This window comes from Delphinapterus leucas, chromosome 8, assembly GCF_059928025.1.
Source record: "Delphinapterus leucas isolate spDelLeu-1000000601 "Yukka" chromosome 8, BTC_Dleu_Yukka2, whole genome shotgun sequence".
NCBI classification, from domain to species: Eukaryota; Metazoa; Chordata; class Mammalia; order Artiodactyla; family Monodontidae; genus Delphinapterus; species Delphinapterus leucas.
In genome coordinates this window covers 111,141,040-111,159,179 of record NC_143136.1, presented here as the reverse complement: position 1 = coordinate 111,159,179, position 18,140 = coordinate 111,141,040, and the positions used below count along the sequence as shown (strand labels likewise).

At 40.4% G+C, this 18,140-nt stretch overlaps 1 protein-coding gene across 2 annotated transcripts in view; it reads left to right on the top strand.

Annotated features, from left to right (window-relative positions):
- The window catches only part of OCA2 (OCA2 melanosomal transmembrane protein), a 249,191-nt gene that overhangs the window by 86,885 nt on the left and 144,166 nt on the right, over positions 1 to 18,140 (top strand). For both annotated transcript variants that reach the window (XM_022590517.2, XM_022590518.2), the window contains exons 12-13: positions 5,250 to 5,374; positions 8,363 to 8,501. In XM_022590517.2, the coding sequence (XP_022446225.2) occupies positions 5,250 to 5,374; positions 8,363 to 8,501 (264 nt within the window). The remainder of the gene's footprint in view (positions 1 to 5,249; positions 5,375 to 8,362; positions 8,502 to 18,140) is intronic.

Here is an 18,140-nt window from a genome sequence, read left to right as displayed (position 1 = left end):
GTGAACAGCTGATCTTTCAGCAGAAACTGCAAGCCAGAAGGGAGTGGCAGGACATACTTGAAGTGATGAAAGAGAAAAACCTACAAACAAGATTACTCTACCCAGCAAGGATCTCATTCAGATTTGATGGAGAAATGAAAACCTTTACAGACAAGCAAAAGTAAAGAAACTCAGCACCACCAAACCAGCTTTAAAACAAATGCTAAAGGAACTTCTCTAGGCAGGAAACAAAAGAGAAGGAAAAGACCTACAATAACAACCCCAAAACAATTAAGAAAATGGTAATAGGAACAAACATATTGATAATTACCTTAAAGGTAAATGGATTAAATGTTCTAACCAAAAGACATAAGCTGCCTGAATGGATATAAAAACAAGGCCCATATATATGCTGTCCACAAGAGACCCACTTCAGACCTAGGGACACATACAGACTGAAAGTGAGGGGATGGAAAAACATATTCCATGCAAATAAAAATCAAAAGGGAGCTGGGGTAGCAATACTCATATCAAATGAAATAGACTTTAAAATAAAGACTATTAAAAGAGACAAGGACACTACATAAAGACCAAGGGATCAATACAAAGAAAAAGATATAAAAATTGTAAATATTTATGCACCTAACATTGGAGCACCTTAATACATAAGGCAAATGCTAACAGCCATAATAGGGGAAGTCGACAGTAACACAATCATAGGAGGGAAATTTAACATCTCACTTTCACTAATGGACATATCATCCAAAATGAAAATAAATAAGGAAACACAAGCTTTAAATGATACACTAAACAAGGTGGACCTAATTGATATTTATAGGACATTACATCCAAAAACAACAGAATACACATTCTTCTCAAGTGTTCATGGAACATTCTCCAGGATAGATCATATCTTGGGTCACAAATAAAGGTGTGGTAAATTTAAGAAAATTGAAATTGTCTCGTGTCTTTACCGACCATAACGCTATGAGACTAGATACCAATTACAGAAAAAAAACCCACAAACACATGCAGGCTAAACAATACACTACCCGATAACAAAGTAATCACTGAAGAAAGCAAAGAGGAAATCAAAAAATACCTAGAAACAAATGACAGTGAAAACACGACGACCCAAAACCTATGGGATGCTGCAAAAGCAGTTCTAAGAAGGAAGTTTATAGCAATACAATCTTACCTCAAGAAACAAAAAACGTCTCAAACAACTTCACCTTACACCTAAGGCAAGTAGAGAAAGAAGAATGAAAAACACCCCAAAGTTAGCAGAAGGAAAGAAATCATAAAGATCAGATCAGAAATAAATGAAAAAGAAATGAAAGAAACAATAGCAAAGATCAATAAAACTAAAAGCTGGTTCCTTGAGAAGATAAACAAAATTGATAAACCATTAGCCAGACTCATCAAGAAAAAGAGGGAGAAGACTCCAATCAGATTAAGAAACGAAAAGAAGTAACAAGTGACACTGCAGGAAATAAAAAGGATAATGAGGGACTACTACAAGAACTATATGCCAATAAAATGGACAATCTGGAAGAAATGGACAAATTCTTAGAAAAGCACAACCTTACGTGACTGAACCAGGAAGAAATAGAAAATATAAACAGACCAATCACAAGTACTGAAATTGAAACTGTGATTAAACATTTTCCAACAAACAAAAGCCCAGGACCAGATGGCTTCAGGTGAATTCTATGAAACATTTAGAGAAGAGCTAACACCTATCCTTCTCAAACTCTTCCAAAGTATAGCAGAGAGAGGAACACACCCAAACTCATTTAACAAGGCCACCATCACCCTGATACCAAAACCAGACAAAGATGTTACAAAAAAAGAAAACCACAGGCAAATATCACTGATGAACATAGATGCAAAAATCCTGAACAAAATACAAGCAAACAGAATCCAATGGCACATTAAAAGGATCATACACAATGACCAAGTGGGGTTTATTGCAGGAATGCAAGGATTCTTCAATATATGTAAATCAATCAATGTGATAAACCATATTAACAGATTGAAGGAAAAAACCATATGTTCATCTCAATAGATGCAGAAAAAGCATTTGACAAAATTCAACACCCATTTATGATAAAATCCCTCCAGAATGTAGGCATAGAGCAAACCCACCTCAACATGATAAAGGCCATATATGACAAACCCAGAGCCAACATCGTTCTCAATGGTGAAAAACTGAAACCGTCCTCTAAGATCAGTAAAAAGACAAGGTCGCACACTCTCAACACTATTATTCAACATAGTTTTGGAAGTTTTAGCCACAGCAATCAGAGAAATTGGAAAAGAAGAAGTAAAACTGTCACTGTTTGCAGATGACATAATACTATACATAAAGAATCCTAAAGATGCTACCAGAAAACTACTAGAGCTAATCAATGAATTTGGTAAAGTAGCAGTATAAAAAATTAATGCACAGAAATCTCTTGCATTCCTATGCACTAATGATGAAAAACCTGAAAGAAATTAAGGAAACACTCCTATTTACCATTACAACAAAAAAGTAAAATACCTAGGAATAAACCTACCTAAGGAGATGAAAGACATGTATGCAGAAAAGTATAAGACACTGATGAAAGAAATTAAAGATGATACAAACATATGGAGAGATATAGCATGTTCTTGGATTGGAAGAATCAACATTGTGAAAATGACTATACTACCCAAAGCAATCTATAGATTCAATGCATCACTATCAAACTACCAATGGCATTTTTCACAGGACTAGAACATGAAATTTCAGCATATGTATGGAAACACAAAAGACCCCGGATAGCCAAAGCAATATTGAGAACGAAAAACGGAGCTGGAGGAATCAGGCTCCCGGACTTCAGAATAAACTACAAAGCTACAGTAATCAAGACAGTATGGTACTGGCACAAAAACAGAAATATAGATCAATGGAACAAGATAGAAAGCCCAGAGATAAACCCACACACATATGGTCACCGTATCTTTGATAAAGGAGGCAAGAATATACAATGGAGAAAAGAGAGCATCTTCAAAAAGTGGTGCTGGGAAAACTGGACAGCTACATGTAAAAGAATGAAATTAGAACACTTCTTAACACCATACACAAAAATAAACTCAAAATAGATTAAAGACCTAAATATAAGGCCAGACACTATAAAACTCTTAGAGGAAACTCATAGGCAGAACACTCTATGACATAAATCGCAGCAAGATCCTTTTTACCCACCTCCTAGAGAAATGGAAATAAAATAAACAAATGGGACCTAATGAAACTTAAAAGCTTTTGTACTGCAAAGGAACCATAAACAAGATGAAAAGACAATTCTCAGAATGGGAGAAAATATTTTCAAATGAAGCAATGGACAAAGGATTAATCTCCAAACTATACAAGCAGCTCATGCAGCTCAATACCAATAGAACAAACGACCCAATCTAAAAATGGGCAGAAAACCTAAATAAATATTTATCCAAAAAATATATACAGATTGCCAACAAACACATGAAAGGATGCTCAACATCACTAATCATTAGAGATATGCGAATCAAAACTGCAATGAGTTATTACGTGACACCGGTCAGAATGACCACCATCAAAAAATCTACAAACAATAAATGCTGGAGAGGGTGTGGAGAAAAGGGAACCCTCTTGCACTGTTGGTGGGAATGCCATTATGGAGAACAGTATGGAGGTTCCTTAAAAAACTAAAAATAGAACTACCAAATGACACCGCAATCCCACTACTGGGCATATACCCTGAGAAAACCGTAATTCAAAGAGTCATGTACCACAATGTTCATTGTAGCACTATTTACAATAGCCAGGACATGGAAGCAACCTAAGTGTCCATTGACAGATGAATGGATAAAGAAGATGTGTCACATATATACAATGGAATATTACTCAACCATAAAAAGAAATGAAATTGAATTATTTGTAGTGAGGTGGATGGACCTAGAATCTGTCATACAGAGTGAAGCAAGTCAGAAAGAGAAAAGCAAATATTGTATGCTAACACATATATATAGAATTCGAAACAAAAATCATTCTGAAGAACCTAGGGGCAGGACAGAAATAAAGATGCAGATGTAGAGAATGGACTTGAGAACACAGGTCAGGGATGCGTAAGCTGGGATGAAGTGAGAGACTAGCATTAACATATATACACTACCAAATATAAAATAGATAGCTAGGGGGAAGAAGCTGCATAGCACAGGGAGATCAGGTTGGTGCTTTGTGACCACCTAGAGAGATGGGATAGGAAGTGTGGTAGGGAGACGCAAGAGGAAGCGGAGGGCTTCCCTGGTGGCGCAGTGGTTGAGAGTCTGCCTGCCAATGCAGGGGACGCGGGTTCGTGCCCCGGTCCGGGAAGATCCCACATGCTGCGGAGCAGCTGGGCCCGTGAACCATGGCCGCTGAGCCTGCGCGCCCCGAGTCTGTGCTCCGCAATGGTAGAGGCCACAACAGTGAGAGGCCTGCGTACCGGAAAAAAAAAAAAAAAAAAAAAAGAGGAAGAGGATATGGGGATATATGTATACATATAGGTGATTCACTTCATTATACAGCAGAAACTAACAACCTTTTAAAACAATTATACTCCAATAAATATGTTATAAAAACAAAAGCAAACAAACAAAGAATTTGTATTGGTCCTGTTACTCAGGGTTGGCAGGAAGACATCTTGTCCTGCTCTGCTAACGAAAGACTAGTGCTGGGCTTGACTTTTTAAAATTTGAAACTGAAAATTTCTTTTAAAAAAATATTTACTTTACAAAGTCCTTTCCAAACCTTGAATGATAGAACAATTCTGTGATTTTTGCCATCTTTGTGCACCACCTTGCACCTCCCAGGTACTATCAGGCCTCTTCCTCACAATACCTTGGTACTGAAAGTAACACTTAGATCCCCAAAGATCAGCAGACTCTAGGGTCAGGTGGATCCCAAAGTCACAGCCCAAGCTGTCCAACCAAAAGGAGTGTGTAAAAGACTAGGGGATGCAGGGGTGACAGGCCATCACCTTGTGACAGATTGACCACCACAGGGCACCGAGAAGGAGAATCTGAGGGAACAACATAGGCCACGGTGGATTTAAAACGTCCACGTCCAGCCATTACTGCCTCATCTCAGCAGATTTAGGAGTTTGTGGGTCTAAGTTTTAATCCTCCATGCAATGTTTATTTAGACCCTTAGTTTTAGAGACCCTAATGAAATGTTGCATCTGTTCTTTGACCCTGCTGATCCTGGCTTGTTCTTTATTGCGCTGCAGGCATACAAACTGTCCCGGGGAAGAGTGTGGGCCATGATCATCCTGTTGTGTCTCATTGTCGCTGTCCTTTCTGCCTTCCTGGACAACGTCACCACAGCGCTCCTCTTCACTCCCGTGACCATAAGGTAGGCAGAGTGGCACCGTGTGGGCATCAGGCCAGGCTCACAGCAGCGCATGCTGGCTGCTGACCTTGCCCTTCACCCGTGTGCTTGGGTCCGGCCTGCACACCCACTGGGACTGTGGCTCTGTGTGCACGGCTGTGACAGTGGCAGTGGTGGTTGCAGAAATGCTGCAGAAGTCAGCACACATGGGCCTTTGTGTACTGTGGGACAGACCATCAGGGGCCAGGAGTTCTGGTCCATGGGCTCTGTGGGGCACTCAGCCAGAGAGTGGGAGGTGGGGCTGCTGTCCTGCTCTGGCAGGCTCCTCGTGGAAGGATTGGACCTGGCAAGGCCTTGAAAGGCAACTTTGGGAAAGAGAAATTTGGTTTGATTCTATTTTGCTCCTTTTAATTCCATCCACTTCCTTTGTTTGACATTCACCGAGCAGCACAGGCTGATCACCTGGAGCCTCCTGGGGCTTGGACTTCAGCCTGTCATTGTGCAGCCCCTTCCAAGGTCATGGATGTACACTTGTATCTAGACTTTATGTTCCTTATTTTAAAGATGGTTCCCAGCATATCATGGTCTTCCCCTGCTTAGACCCATCATGTGCTGGTGCTGGCTGCTCCTCGGGAGACTGAGGGGACACAGGTATGGCTGGTGCTTTCTGGGAAGCTAGGTAGTGAGGATCTTTAGACAAGTCACTTCAGCTGCACTGATCTGGGTTGTACCATCAAAGAGATTAACCCAAACTAGTGTTCTGAGGATTCTGCCAGATAAGATTCTGCTGCACTTAAGGCATGAGACACAGCAAGTTCAATGTCACCAGCGAGGGGCTACTTCCAGAGCTCAGGACTAATTCTGGGCAATGCTTTTGTTGTTGGAAGGGTAGTGACCCTCAGAGGAGGAGGGAGTTGGAGTGTGGGGTGGGGAGAGGAGAATGAAGGTTAGAGAGGAGCAGACAGCGGGCAGCACCCCACGGATTGGCCTGCAGTGTCACAAGTCAGTCCATTGCTCAGGCTTCTGCAAGCTTGACTACATTGTCATGGCCCACATGCAAATATAGATTTGAGGGGGAGGGACGCTGGACTCAGCGTGCCTGCAGAGGGAGCATAGCACCTCCCAGTACCTAAGGGTTCTTCTGAGGGTAAATGCGGGATGGAGGGCGTTGTAAACTGTAGCACATGCTAAAACCAACCCTGCCCCTAGGACACCTCAGGGGGCAAGAGGCAGTTCACACCCACCCCACTTCAACCAGGGCAACTCTGCTGCTGACACTGGTTTGAAAATCATCTCACAATGTGCCAGATTCCAGCATGTCACTGCACTCTCTGATGATGGCACCCACGTTCTCAGCATCCCTGTATAACCTGGGCAGCTGAGGGTTGTCTCAGCCTTGCTGGGATTTGTTTATATCCTTAGTGTTCTAGGAACTGGTTTTGTAATTTTTTTTTTTTTTTTGGTACGCGGGCCTCTCACTGTTGTGGCCTCTCCCGTTGTGGAGCCCAGGCTCCAGATGCGCAGGCTCAGCGGCCATGGCTCATGGGCCCAGCCGCTCCATGGCCTGTGGGATCTTCTCAGACCGGGGCACGAACCCACATCCCCTGCATGGGTAGGCGGACTCTCAACCACTGCACCACCAGGGAAGCCCTGGCTTTGTAATTTTATGTGAGAATAGCAATTCCATTTATTAGTCTAAAAATTACATCTTTCAAGATTGAAATGTTGGGGTGCTCAGATTCACTGTTTATACTACCATATTCTTCATGACTCTATAAACTTAATCACGTTTCTTCTGCCTTTGTCTGGATTGGGTAGCGCTAGTCTTTACAGTTAAACAGCCAGATCTGGCATTGCTGGTTAGCATGCACTAATCCTTTTCTTGCTAGAAGCAGAGCCGGGGCATCCTAAGCTCATAGCTTCTGCTGCTGATTGGGGTCTGTTCCTCTTTTTTGGATTCATCCCTGTCCCTGGTCCCTGGACACTGCTCCCTTCTCAGCTTCCACACGGTTCTGTAGGCCAGTCCCCCTCAGAAGAGCTGCTGGCTGTGATCTGAGCTGGGAGGTGGTAGAAAGGACACTTGAGGGACTTCCCAGACTCCACGCTTCCACTGCAAGGGGCATGGGTTCAATCCCTAGTCAAGGAACTAAGATCCTGCATGCCGTGGAGTGGCAAAAAAAAAAAAAAATGACCCTTGAATGCAGCAGGAACACCCTTCACTTCCAACTTCTACACCCAGGCCTGGCTTCTGTAAGGAAGTGGGCAATGTGATGGGCAGGTGGAGGAGGAAATACCATGAGGTATTTCCTAAACTTTCTTTAGAGTAGCCTTTTCTCAACTGTGTGCTCAGTGGACCTACTTGCGGAGCTCTAAACGCTGCTGCCCAGGCCCAGGCCCAGGCCCAGGGATTGATCTGTTGTGAGCTGGGCAGCAAGACTGTCAAGATTCCCAGACAAATCTAGTGTGTAGCCAAGGTGGAGAACCACTGCTGTAGAGTGTGTGCTCCTTGTTAATATTAAGCTTAGGGCGTCAGCATTTGAAAAGTGTAAGGTGGGTATGGAGCTAGGTTGGCAGGCATGGTGTGAGACACTGGGTGGCGGTGCTTTATGCTCTAGCCTCATCCTACTCAGAGGGGTCTGGTGGCAAAGATGCATTCATCTGTGCCAGGGCCTGTCCTGCACAGGGTCCTGCACCCTGAGTGCTTCCTCCAGACCTGTGGGGGCGAGGCAGGAGTATATTTTCACATGGATGGTTCAGATGGGTTTTATGTTAATTTTCAGAGAAATCTAATGCTGAGAGTCAAATTTATCCAGTAGCTCTGTAACACTGTTGTCGTTTTTTACCCCTCAACATTGCCCTTCTCACAGGTGTGTGTGTGTGCACATGTGCACAAGCACCTGCACACACATGCCTCCCTTGTACAAGCAAGTGCTTTAAAAAAAATTAAGTCTCACATGGGCAATTCACAATGTGAATAGCGGGACTGTTTTCATTTTCCTCCATTCATGACAGATTGTGTGAGGTGCTCAATCTTGATCCAAGACAAGTCCTGATTGCAGAAGTGATCTTCACAAACATTGGAGGAGCTGCAACTGCCATTGGGGACCCACCAAATGTCATTATTGTTTCCAACGAGGAGTTGAGGAAAATGGTATGTATCAGCATAACAGGGTTGCTTCCAATAAATATAAGTGTGCAGCTTACCTGCACACTTAATAAAATTTTACCCTGAATGGATGTCACTTCTTCATATGAAGTGCTTTTGGTCATCTTGAGAGTGGGAAGTTAGGTGACTGATCCGCTAATTTAAACATCTTTATTGGAGTATAATTGCATTACAATGGTGTGTTAGTTTCTGCTGTATAACAAAGTGAATCAGCTATGCATACACATATATCCCCATATCTCCTCCCTCTTGCGTCTCCCTCCCACCCCTCTAGATGGACAAAAAGCACTGAGCTGATCTCCCTGTGCTATGCAGCTGCTTCCCACTAGCTATCTATTTTAAATTTGGTAGTTTATATATGTCAATGCCACTCCCTCACTTTGTCCCAGCTTATCTTTCCACATCCCTGTGTCCTCAAGTCCATTCTCTACGTCTGCATCTTTATTCCTGTCCTTCCCCAGGTTCTTCAGAACCTGTTTTTTTTTTGTTTGTTTTTTAGATTCCATATATATGTGTTAGTATATGGTATTTGTTTTTCTCTTTATGACTTACTTCATTCCATATGACAGATTCTAGGTACACACACCTCACCACAAATAACTCAATTTCATTTCTTTTTATGGCTGAGTAATATTCCATTGTATATATGTGCCACAACTTCTTTATCCATTCATCTGTCAGTGGACACTTAGGTTGCTTCAATGTCCTGGCTATTGTAAATAGAGCTGTAGCCAACATTGTGGTACATGACACTTTTTGAATTATGGTTTTCTCAGGGCATATGCCCAGTAGTGGGATTTCTGGGTCATATGGTAGTTCTATTTTTAGTTTTTCTTTTTTTTTGTTTTGTGGTATGCAGGCATCTCACCATTGTGGCCTCTCCCCTTGCGTAGCACAGGCTCCGGACGCGCAGGCTCAGCGGTCATGGCTCACGAGCCCAGCCACTCCGTGGCATGTGGGATCTTCCCAGACCGGGACACAAACCCGTGTCCCCTGCATCGGCAGGCGGACTCTCAACCACTGCGCCACCAGGGAAGCCCTATTTTCAGTTTTTTAAGGAGCCTCCATGCTGTTCTCCATAGTGGCTGTAACAATTTACATTCCCACCAACAGTGCAGGAGGGTTCCTTTTTCTCCACACCCTCTCCAGCATTAATTTTTTGTAGATTTTTTGATGATGGCCATTCTGACCGGTGTCAGGTGATATCTCATTCTAGTTCTGATTTGCATTTTTCTAGTGATTAGTGATGTTGAGCATCCTTTCATATATTTGTTGGCAATCTGTATATCTTCATTGCAGAAATGTCTATTTATGTCTTCTGCCCATTTTTGGATTCGGTTAATTGTTCTTTTGAAATTGAGATGCATGAGCTGCTTGTATATTTTGGAGATTAATCCTTTGTCCGTTGCTTCATTTGCAAATATTTTCTCCCATTCTGAGGGTTGTCTTTTCATCTTGTTTATGGTTTCCTTTGCTGTGCAAAAGCTTTATTACTGTACTGTCTTAATTACTGTAACTTTGTAGTATAGTCGGAAGTCAGGAAGCCTAATTCCTCCAGCTCTGTTTTTCTTACTCAAGATTGTTTTGGCTATTCGGGGTCTTTTGTGTTTCCATACAGATTCTGAAAATTTTTGTGCTAGTTCTGTGAATAATGCCAGTGGTAGTTTGATAGGGATTGCATTCGATCTGGAGATGGCTTTGAGTAGTATAGTCATTTCCACTATGTTGATTCTTCCAATCCAGGAACATGGTATATCTCTCCATCTGTTGGTATCATCTTTAATTTGTTTCAACAGTGTCTTATAGTTTTCTGCATACAGATCTTTTGTCTCCCTAGGTAGGTTTATTCCTAGGTATTTTATTCTTTTTGTTGCAATGGTAAATGGGAGTGTTTCCTTAATTTCTCTTTCAGATTTTTCATCATTAGTGTATAGGAATGCAAGAGATTTCTGTGCATTAATTTTGTATCCTGCTACTTTACCAAATTCATTGATTAGCTCTAGTAGTTTTCTGGTAGCATCTTTAGGATTCTCTATGTATAGTATCATGTCATCTGCAAAGAGTGGCAATTTTACTTCTTCTTTTCCAATTTGGATTCATTTTATGTCTTTTTCTTCTCTGATTGCTGTGATTAAAACTTCCAAAACTATGTTGAATAATAGTGGTGAGAGTGGGCAACTTTGTCTTGTTCCTGATCTTAGAGGAAATGCTTTCAGTTTTTCATCACTGAGAACGATGTTGGCTGTGAGTTTGTCATACATGGCCTTTATTATGATGATATAAGTTCTCTCTGTGCCTACTTTCTGGAGGGTTTTTATCATAAATGGGTGCTGAATTTTGTCAAAAGCTTTTTCTGCATCTAATTAGATGATCATATCGTTTTTCTCCTTCAATTTGTTAATATTGTTTATCACATTGTTTGATTTGCATATATTGAAGAATCCTTGCATTCCTGAGATAAAACCCACTTGATCATGGTGTATGATCCTTCTTATGTGCTGTTGGATTCTGTTTAGTAGTATTCTGTTGAGGATTTTTGCATCTATATTCATCAGTGATATTGGCCTGTCATTTTCTTGTGGTATCTTTGTCTGTTTTTGGTATCAGAGTGATGTTAGCCTCATAGAATGGGTTTGGGAGTGTTCCTCCCTCTGCTATATTTTGCAAGAATTTGAGAAAGATAGGTGTTAGCTCTTCTCTAAATATTTGATAGAATTTGCCTGTGAAGCCATCTGGTCCTGGGCTTTTGTTTGTTGGAAGATTTTAAATCACAGTTTCAATTTCAGTGCTTGTGATTGGTCTGTTTATTTTTTCAATTTCTTCCTGGATCAGTATCAGAAGGTTGTGCTTTTCTTAGAATTTGTCCATTTCTTCAGGTTGTCCATTTTATTGGCATATAGTTGCTTGTAGTAATCTCTTATGATCCTTTGTATTTCTGCAGTGTCAGTTGTTACTTCTCCTTTTTCATTTCTAATTCTGCTGATTTGAGTCTTCCTTTTTTTCTTGATGAGTCTGGCTAATGATTTATCAATTTTGTTTATCTTTTCAAAGAACAAGCTTTGAGGTTTATTTTTCTTTGCTATCATTTCCTTCATTTCTTTTACATTTTTTTCTGATCTGAACTTTATGATTTCTTTCCTTCTGCTAATTTTGTTCTTCTTTCTCTAATTGCTTTAGGTGTAAAGGTTTATTTGACGTTATTTTGTTTCTTGAGGTAGGATTGTATTGCTATAAACTTCCCTCTTAGAACTGCTTTTGCTGCATCCCATAGGTTTTGGGTCATCATGTTTTTATTGTCAATTGTTTTTAGGCATTTTTTGACTTCCTCTTTGATTTCTTCAGTGATCTCTTGGTTATTAAGTAGTGTATTAGTTAGTCTCTATGTGCATGTATTTTTTTTACAGATTTTTCCTGTAATTGATATCTATTCTCATAATGTTGTGATCAGAAAAGCTGCTTGATATGATTTCAATTTTCTTAAATTTATCAAGGCTTGATTTGTGACCCAAGATATGATCTATCCTGGAGAATGTTCCATGAGCACTTGAGAAGAAAGTGTATTCTGTTGTTTTTGGATGGAATGTCCTATAAATATCAATTAAGTCCATCTTGTTTAATGTGTCATTTAAAGCTTGTGTTTCCTTATATATTTTCATTTTGGATGATCTGTCCATTAGTCAAAGTGGGGTCCCTTATTATTTTTGTGTTACTGTCGATTTCCCCTTTTATGGCTGCTAGCATTTGCCTTATGTATTGAGGTGCTGCTATGTTGGGTGCATAAATATTTACAATTGTTATATCTTCTTGGATTGATCCCTTGATCATTATGTAGTTTCCTTCTTTGTCTCTTGTAATAGTCTTTATTGTAAAGTCTGTTTTGTCTGATATGAGAATTGCTACTCCAACTTTCTTTTGATTTTCTTTTTACATCCCTTCACTTTCAGTTTGTATATGTCCCTAGGTCTGAAGTGGGTCTCTTGTAGACAGCATATGTTTGGGTCTTGTTTTTGTATCATTCAGCCAGTCTATGTCTTTTGGTTGGAATATTTAATCCATTTACCTTTAAGGTAATTATCAATATGTATGTTCCTATTACCATTTTCTTAATTGTTTTGGGTTTGTTATTGTAGATCCTTTCCTTCTCTTGTGTTTCCTTCCTAGAGAAATTCCTTTAGCATTTGTTGTAAAACTGGTTTGGTGGTGCTGAATTCTCTTAGCTATTGCTTATCTGTAAAGTTTTTAATTTCTATGTCGAATCTGAATGAGATCCTTGCTGGGTAGAGTAATCTTTGTTGTAGGTTTTTCCCTTTCATCACTTTAAATATATCTTGCCACTCCCTCCTGGCTTACAGAATTTCTGCTGAGAAATCAGCTGTTAACCTTATGGGGATTCCCTTACATATTATTTCTTGCTTTTCTCTTGCTGCTTTTAATATTATTTTATTTGTATTTAATTTTTGATAATTTTATTAATATGTGTCTTGGCATGTTTCTCCTTGGATTTATCCTGTATTGGATGCTCTGCGTTTCATGGACTTGATTATTTCCTTTCCCATATTAGGGAAGTTTTCAACTATATTCTCTTGAAATATTTTCTCAGGTCCTTTCTTTTTCTCTTCTTCTTCTGATACCCCTCTAATCCGAATGTTGGTGCATTTAATGTTGTCTCAGAAGTCTCTTTGACTGTCTTCAATTTTTTTTCATTCTTTTTTCTTTATTCTGCTCTGCAGTAGTTATTTCCACTATTTTATCTTCCGGGTCACTTATCTGTTCTTCTGCCTCAGTTATTCTGCTATTGACTCCTTCTGGAGAATTTTTAATATTATTTTTTGTGTTGTTCATCATTATTTGTTTGCTCTTTAGTTCTTCTAGGCCCTTGTTAACCATTTCTTATATTTTCTCCATTCTATTTTCAAAATTTTGGATGGTCTTTACTATCCTTACTCTGAATTCTTTTCAGGTAGATTGACTATTTCGTCTTCATTTGTTTCGTCAGGGCTGTTTTTACCTTGCTCCTTTATCTGCTGCATATTCCTCTGTCTTCTAACTTTGCTTAACTTACTGTGTTTGGGGTCTCCTTTTTGCAGGTTGCAGGTTTGTAGCTCCTGTTGTTTTTGGTGTCTGCCTCCAGTGGGTAAGGTTGGTTCAGTGGTTTGTATAGGCTTCCTGCTTGAGGGGACTGGTGCCTGTGTTCAGGTGGATGAGCCTGGATCTTGTCTTTCTGGTGGGCAGGACTGCATCCAGTGGTGTGTTTTGGGGTGTCTGTGAACTTATTATGATTTTAGGCAGCCTCTGCCAATGGGTGGGGTGGTGTTCCTGTTTCACTAGTTGTTTGGCAAGTGGTGTCCAGCACTGTAGCTTGCTGGTCGTTGAGTGGACCGGGGTCTTAGCATTGAGATGGAGATCTCTGGGAGAGTTCTTGCCGTTTGATATTACATGGGGCTGGGAGGTCTCTGGTGGACCAATGTTCTGACCTCAGCTTTCTCACCTCAGAGGCTCAGGCCTGACACCTAGCCAGAGCACAAAGACCCTGTCAGCCAGATGGCTCAGAAGAAAGGCGAGAAAAAAAAAGAAAGGAAAAAAAGGTATTAGAATATAAACCGATTATTAAAAATAAAAACATAATTAGAGTAAAGAAAGAAAGAAAGAAGAGGGCAATGAAACCAATAAACAAATCCACCAATGATTACAAGCATTACAAACTATACTACGAAAACAAAAAACAAAAACGGACAGACAGAACGCTAGGATAAATGGTAAAAGCAAAGCTATACAGACAAAATCACACAAGGAAGCATGCACATACAGACTCACAAAAAGAGAAAAAGGGGGAAAAATATATATAAAAGGAAGAGAGCAACAAATTCAATAAACAAATCTACCAATGATAATAAGCTCTAAATAGTAAACCAAGGTAAACATAAAACCAGAAACAAATTATATGCAGAAAGCAAACCCCAAGTCTACAGTTGCTCCCAAAGTCCATTGCTTCAATTTTGGGATGATTTGTTGTCTATTCAGGTATTCCAGAGATGCAGGGTACATCAAGTTGATTGTGGAGATTTAATCTGCTACTCCTGTGGCTGCTGGGAGAAATTTCCCTTTCCTTTCTTTGTTCGCACAGCTGCTGGGGCTTTGGATTTGGCCCCACCTCTATGTGTAGGTTGCCTGAGGGCATCTGTTCCCCACCCAGACAGGATGGTGTTAAAGTAGAAGCAGATTAGGGGGCTCTGGCTCACTCGGCCAGGGGGAGATAGGGGTATGGAATGTGGGGTGATCCTGTGGTGGCAGAGGCTGGTGTGATGTTTCAACAGCCTGAGGCGTGCTGTGTGTTCTTCCAGTGAAGTTGTCCCTGGATCACAGGACCCTGGCAGTGACAGACTGCATAGGCTCCCAGGAGGGGCGGTGTGGATAGTGACTTGTGCTTGCACACAGGCTTCTTGGTGGTTGCAGGGTCAGCCTTAGCATTTCATGCCAGTCTGTGCTGATAGCTGCAGCTTGCGCCCAACTCTGGAGCTCGTTGAGGTGGTGCTCTGAATCCCCTCTCCTTGTGCACCCCAAAACAATGGTCTCTTGCCTCTTAGGCAGTTCCAGACTTTTTCCTGGACTCCCTCCCAGAAGCTGTGGTGTACTAGCCCCCTTCAGGCTGTGTTCACACAGCCAACCCCAGTCCTCTCCCTGGGATCTGACCTCTGAATCCCGAGTCTCAATTCCCAGCCTCCACCCACCCTGGCAGGTGAGCAGGCAAGGCTCTCAGGCTGGTGAGTGCTTGTTGACACAGATCCTTTGTGTGGGAATCTATCCACGTTGCCCTGTGCACCCCTGTTTCTGCACTCTCCTCTGTGGCTCTGAAGCTTCCCCTCTGCCCACCCCCGTCTCCACCATTGAAGGGGCTTCCTAGTGTGTGGAAACCTTTCCTCCTTCACAGTTCCCTCCCAGAAGCGTAGATCCTGTCCCTATTCTTTTGTCTCTGTTTTTTCCTTTTTCTTTTGCCCTACCCCGGTACGTGGGGGAGTTTCTTGCCTTTTGGGAAGTCTGAGGTCTTCTGCCAGTGTTCAGTAAGTGTTCTGTAGGAGTTGTTCCACTTGTAGATGTATTTTTGATGTATTTGTGGAGAGGAACGTGATCTCCACGTCTTACTCCTCCACCATCTTGAAGGTCCTCCCTGATTCTGCCTGATTTCATTCTTATTCTGATAAAATTTTAAGAAAATGATTACATTTTCTATTTAGTCATAGTATGTTATATTAATGGGAACTGAGGTTTCTTGAAACTAATATTAAGAATAAAATGATCTGTCCCCTCTTGCCTTTCAACTGAGGTGGATGAATTCACTGATGAAGAATGTAAGAATTTAAAAAAAAAATAGTGTTAGAAAATGAAGGTCTTTAGGGATTTTTGGAAAGCTGCTATTAATATATAATTTCTTCATACACTAAAATAAAAACAAAGCATTAAAGAGAATGCAAATGGTATTTTATGTATCGTAGAGTTAAAATTAAATTTTACAATTAGTTTTCATTTGTCATTCTTTGGTCATTAGAATTTTCCCAATATCTCTTCTCTGAAGTATCAGCAAAAATGCTTCCAAATTGGTGTCATTTATTATAGATGATATGTTTATGCCTGTGTGTCTGTGAAGTGTGTCAGTTTGTTTGTGTATATGGGCTGTCTTTCATAAAGATATTTAAGCCTTTGAGAGATCATGGCTCTAAGGTGTTGATGGCCATTTTGTGAGCCCGCTAATGTTCTAGAGATTCAGGGTATAACTTAGATAGTTTAATACTTCAACTTTATTACTCCCTGGTTTCCCTGGAAAACCACCTGTGACACTTCACCTGTCTTGCTGCATGAGCTGAGCAGCAGGCCCCCCATCATATCACATGAGCACAGCAGAAAGTGGTAGAGCCCCGTGATCGGCCTTGGGGGCACCTTTCACACAGGATAGGCTGCATACACATGGGAGAGCACTATTTTCAGAGAAAAATATTGTTTTATTATTTTTATTTTACAATAATACATTTATTTTAGAAAATGTAAATCACACACACACCACAAATAAAAAACTGTCATAATACCACTACCCAGAGATAAATTCTCTTAATATTTTCGTGCATGTAGTCTCAGAATGTGTGTATGTGGATATACATGGATAAAAAAGGCTTCTTCTCTGGCCAAGATGGAGTAACAGGGACTGTATTTACCCTCTTGCTTGAGACATCCAAAAAGAAAATAAACCAAAATCCAAAAAACAAAACCAGGAACAAACCAAAATCAGACAGTGGTAATCAAGATACTGGATATCAGGTAAAAAAGGGCAGTGATCCCTGAGAAATGGGAAACAAATGAAATGAGCCTATGATTGCCCCAGCTCACTGCATTGAGAGACTTTCCAGGATGCAGGGCAGGGAGAGAGAACCCATGTGGATCCCACCAGATTCCTGGAGTTGAGGGGATAGAACTGACTCTGGAGAGACCAAGGCAGGTAAAATTTTCAAGACAGAGAACCAGAGAGGAAAGAGCTGCACAGAGAGAGAGGGAAACTCCCTGTGTCCAGGGAAAGAACAACTCAAAAATATTAGAAGAAAGAGTGCTTGATACACTCAGGGCTAGGAATAATGTCTGTTCCTGCCAGGAAGACTGTAAACTTCTTAATTTATGAGGCATTGGATAGAGTACACTGAAGGGTCTTGCCTCATATTGGTAAGTAATTTGCTCTAGACTGAACACTGCCCTGATTCCACTTAATAAATCTTAAAGACCCCAAATAATCAAATTGTTTCTAAGTAGTTTAACTGCATCCAAGAACAAACCTCAAGAATCTAGGAATCCAACAGCCCACAAGGTAAAATTCACAATATCTGACATCCAATCAAAGATTACCAGGCATGCAAAAAAGCAAGAAAATTTGATCTATCACGAGGAGAATATGAATAAACCATTTGTAATTAACCCAGAATAGACAAAAGTGTTAGAATTAACAGACAAGGGCATTAAAACTGTTATTATAACTGTATTCCGGATGTTCATTAAGCTAAGCAGAAACATGAAAGATATTTTTTAAAAAGACCCAGATCAAACTTCTAAAGATGAAAACTATAATGTATGAGATAAAAATCTCTTGTTAGGATTAAAAAGGCAAATTAAGAATTACAGAAGAAAAAACTAGTGAACTTGAAGACATAGGTCCAAAGTAAAACTGAGTGAAAAGTAATGAAAAACATTCGTGAGCTAGGGGAAAACTTCATGTGGCCTAATATATCTGTAGTTCTTGTCTCTGAAGGAGAGAGGGGAACAGAAAAAGATATTTGAAGAAAATATGGTTTAAAATTTCAAATTTTATGAAAGATATAAACCCAGAGATTCAGGAAGTTCAATGAAGTCAGAGCACAAGAAACATGAAGAAAACTAGGCCATGCCATAATTATATGAAATTACATAAAACTTATATAATGTTGTAGACTGATGATACCACAGGTAAAAAAAGGCATAATGGGTCATTTACTTTTTCAAGAGCTACACTTTGACTTGGATATTTCATTTTGGAAATAATAAGAAATAATTATTTTTAAAATAGCTATTTTTTTGGACTTCCCTGGTGGCATAGTGGTTAAGAATCTGCCT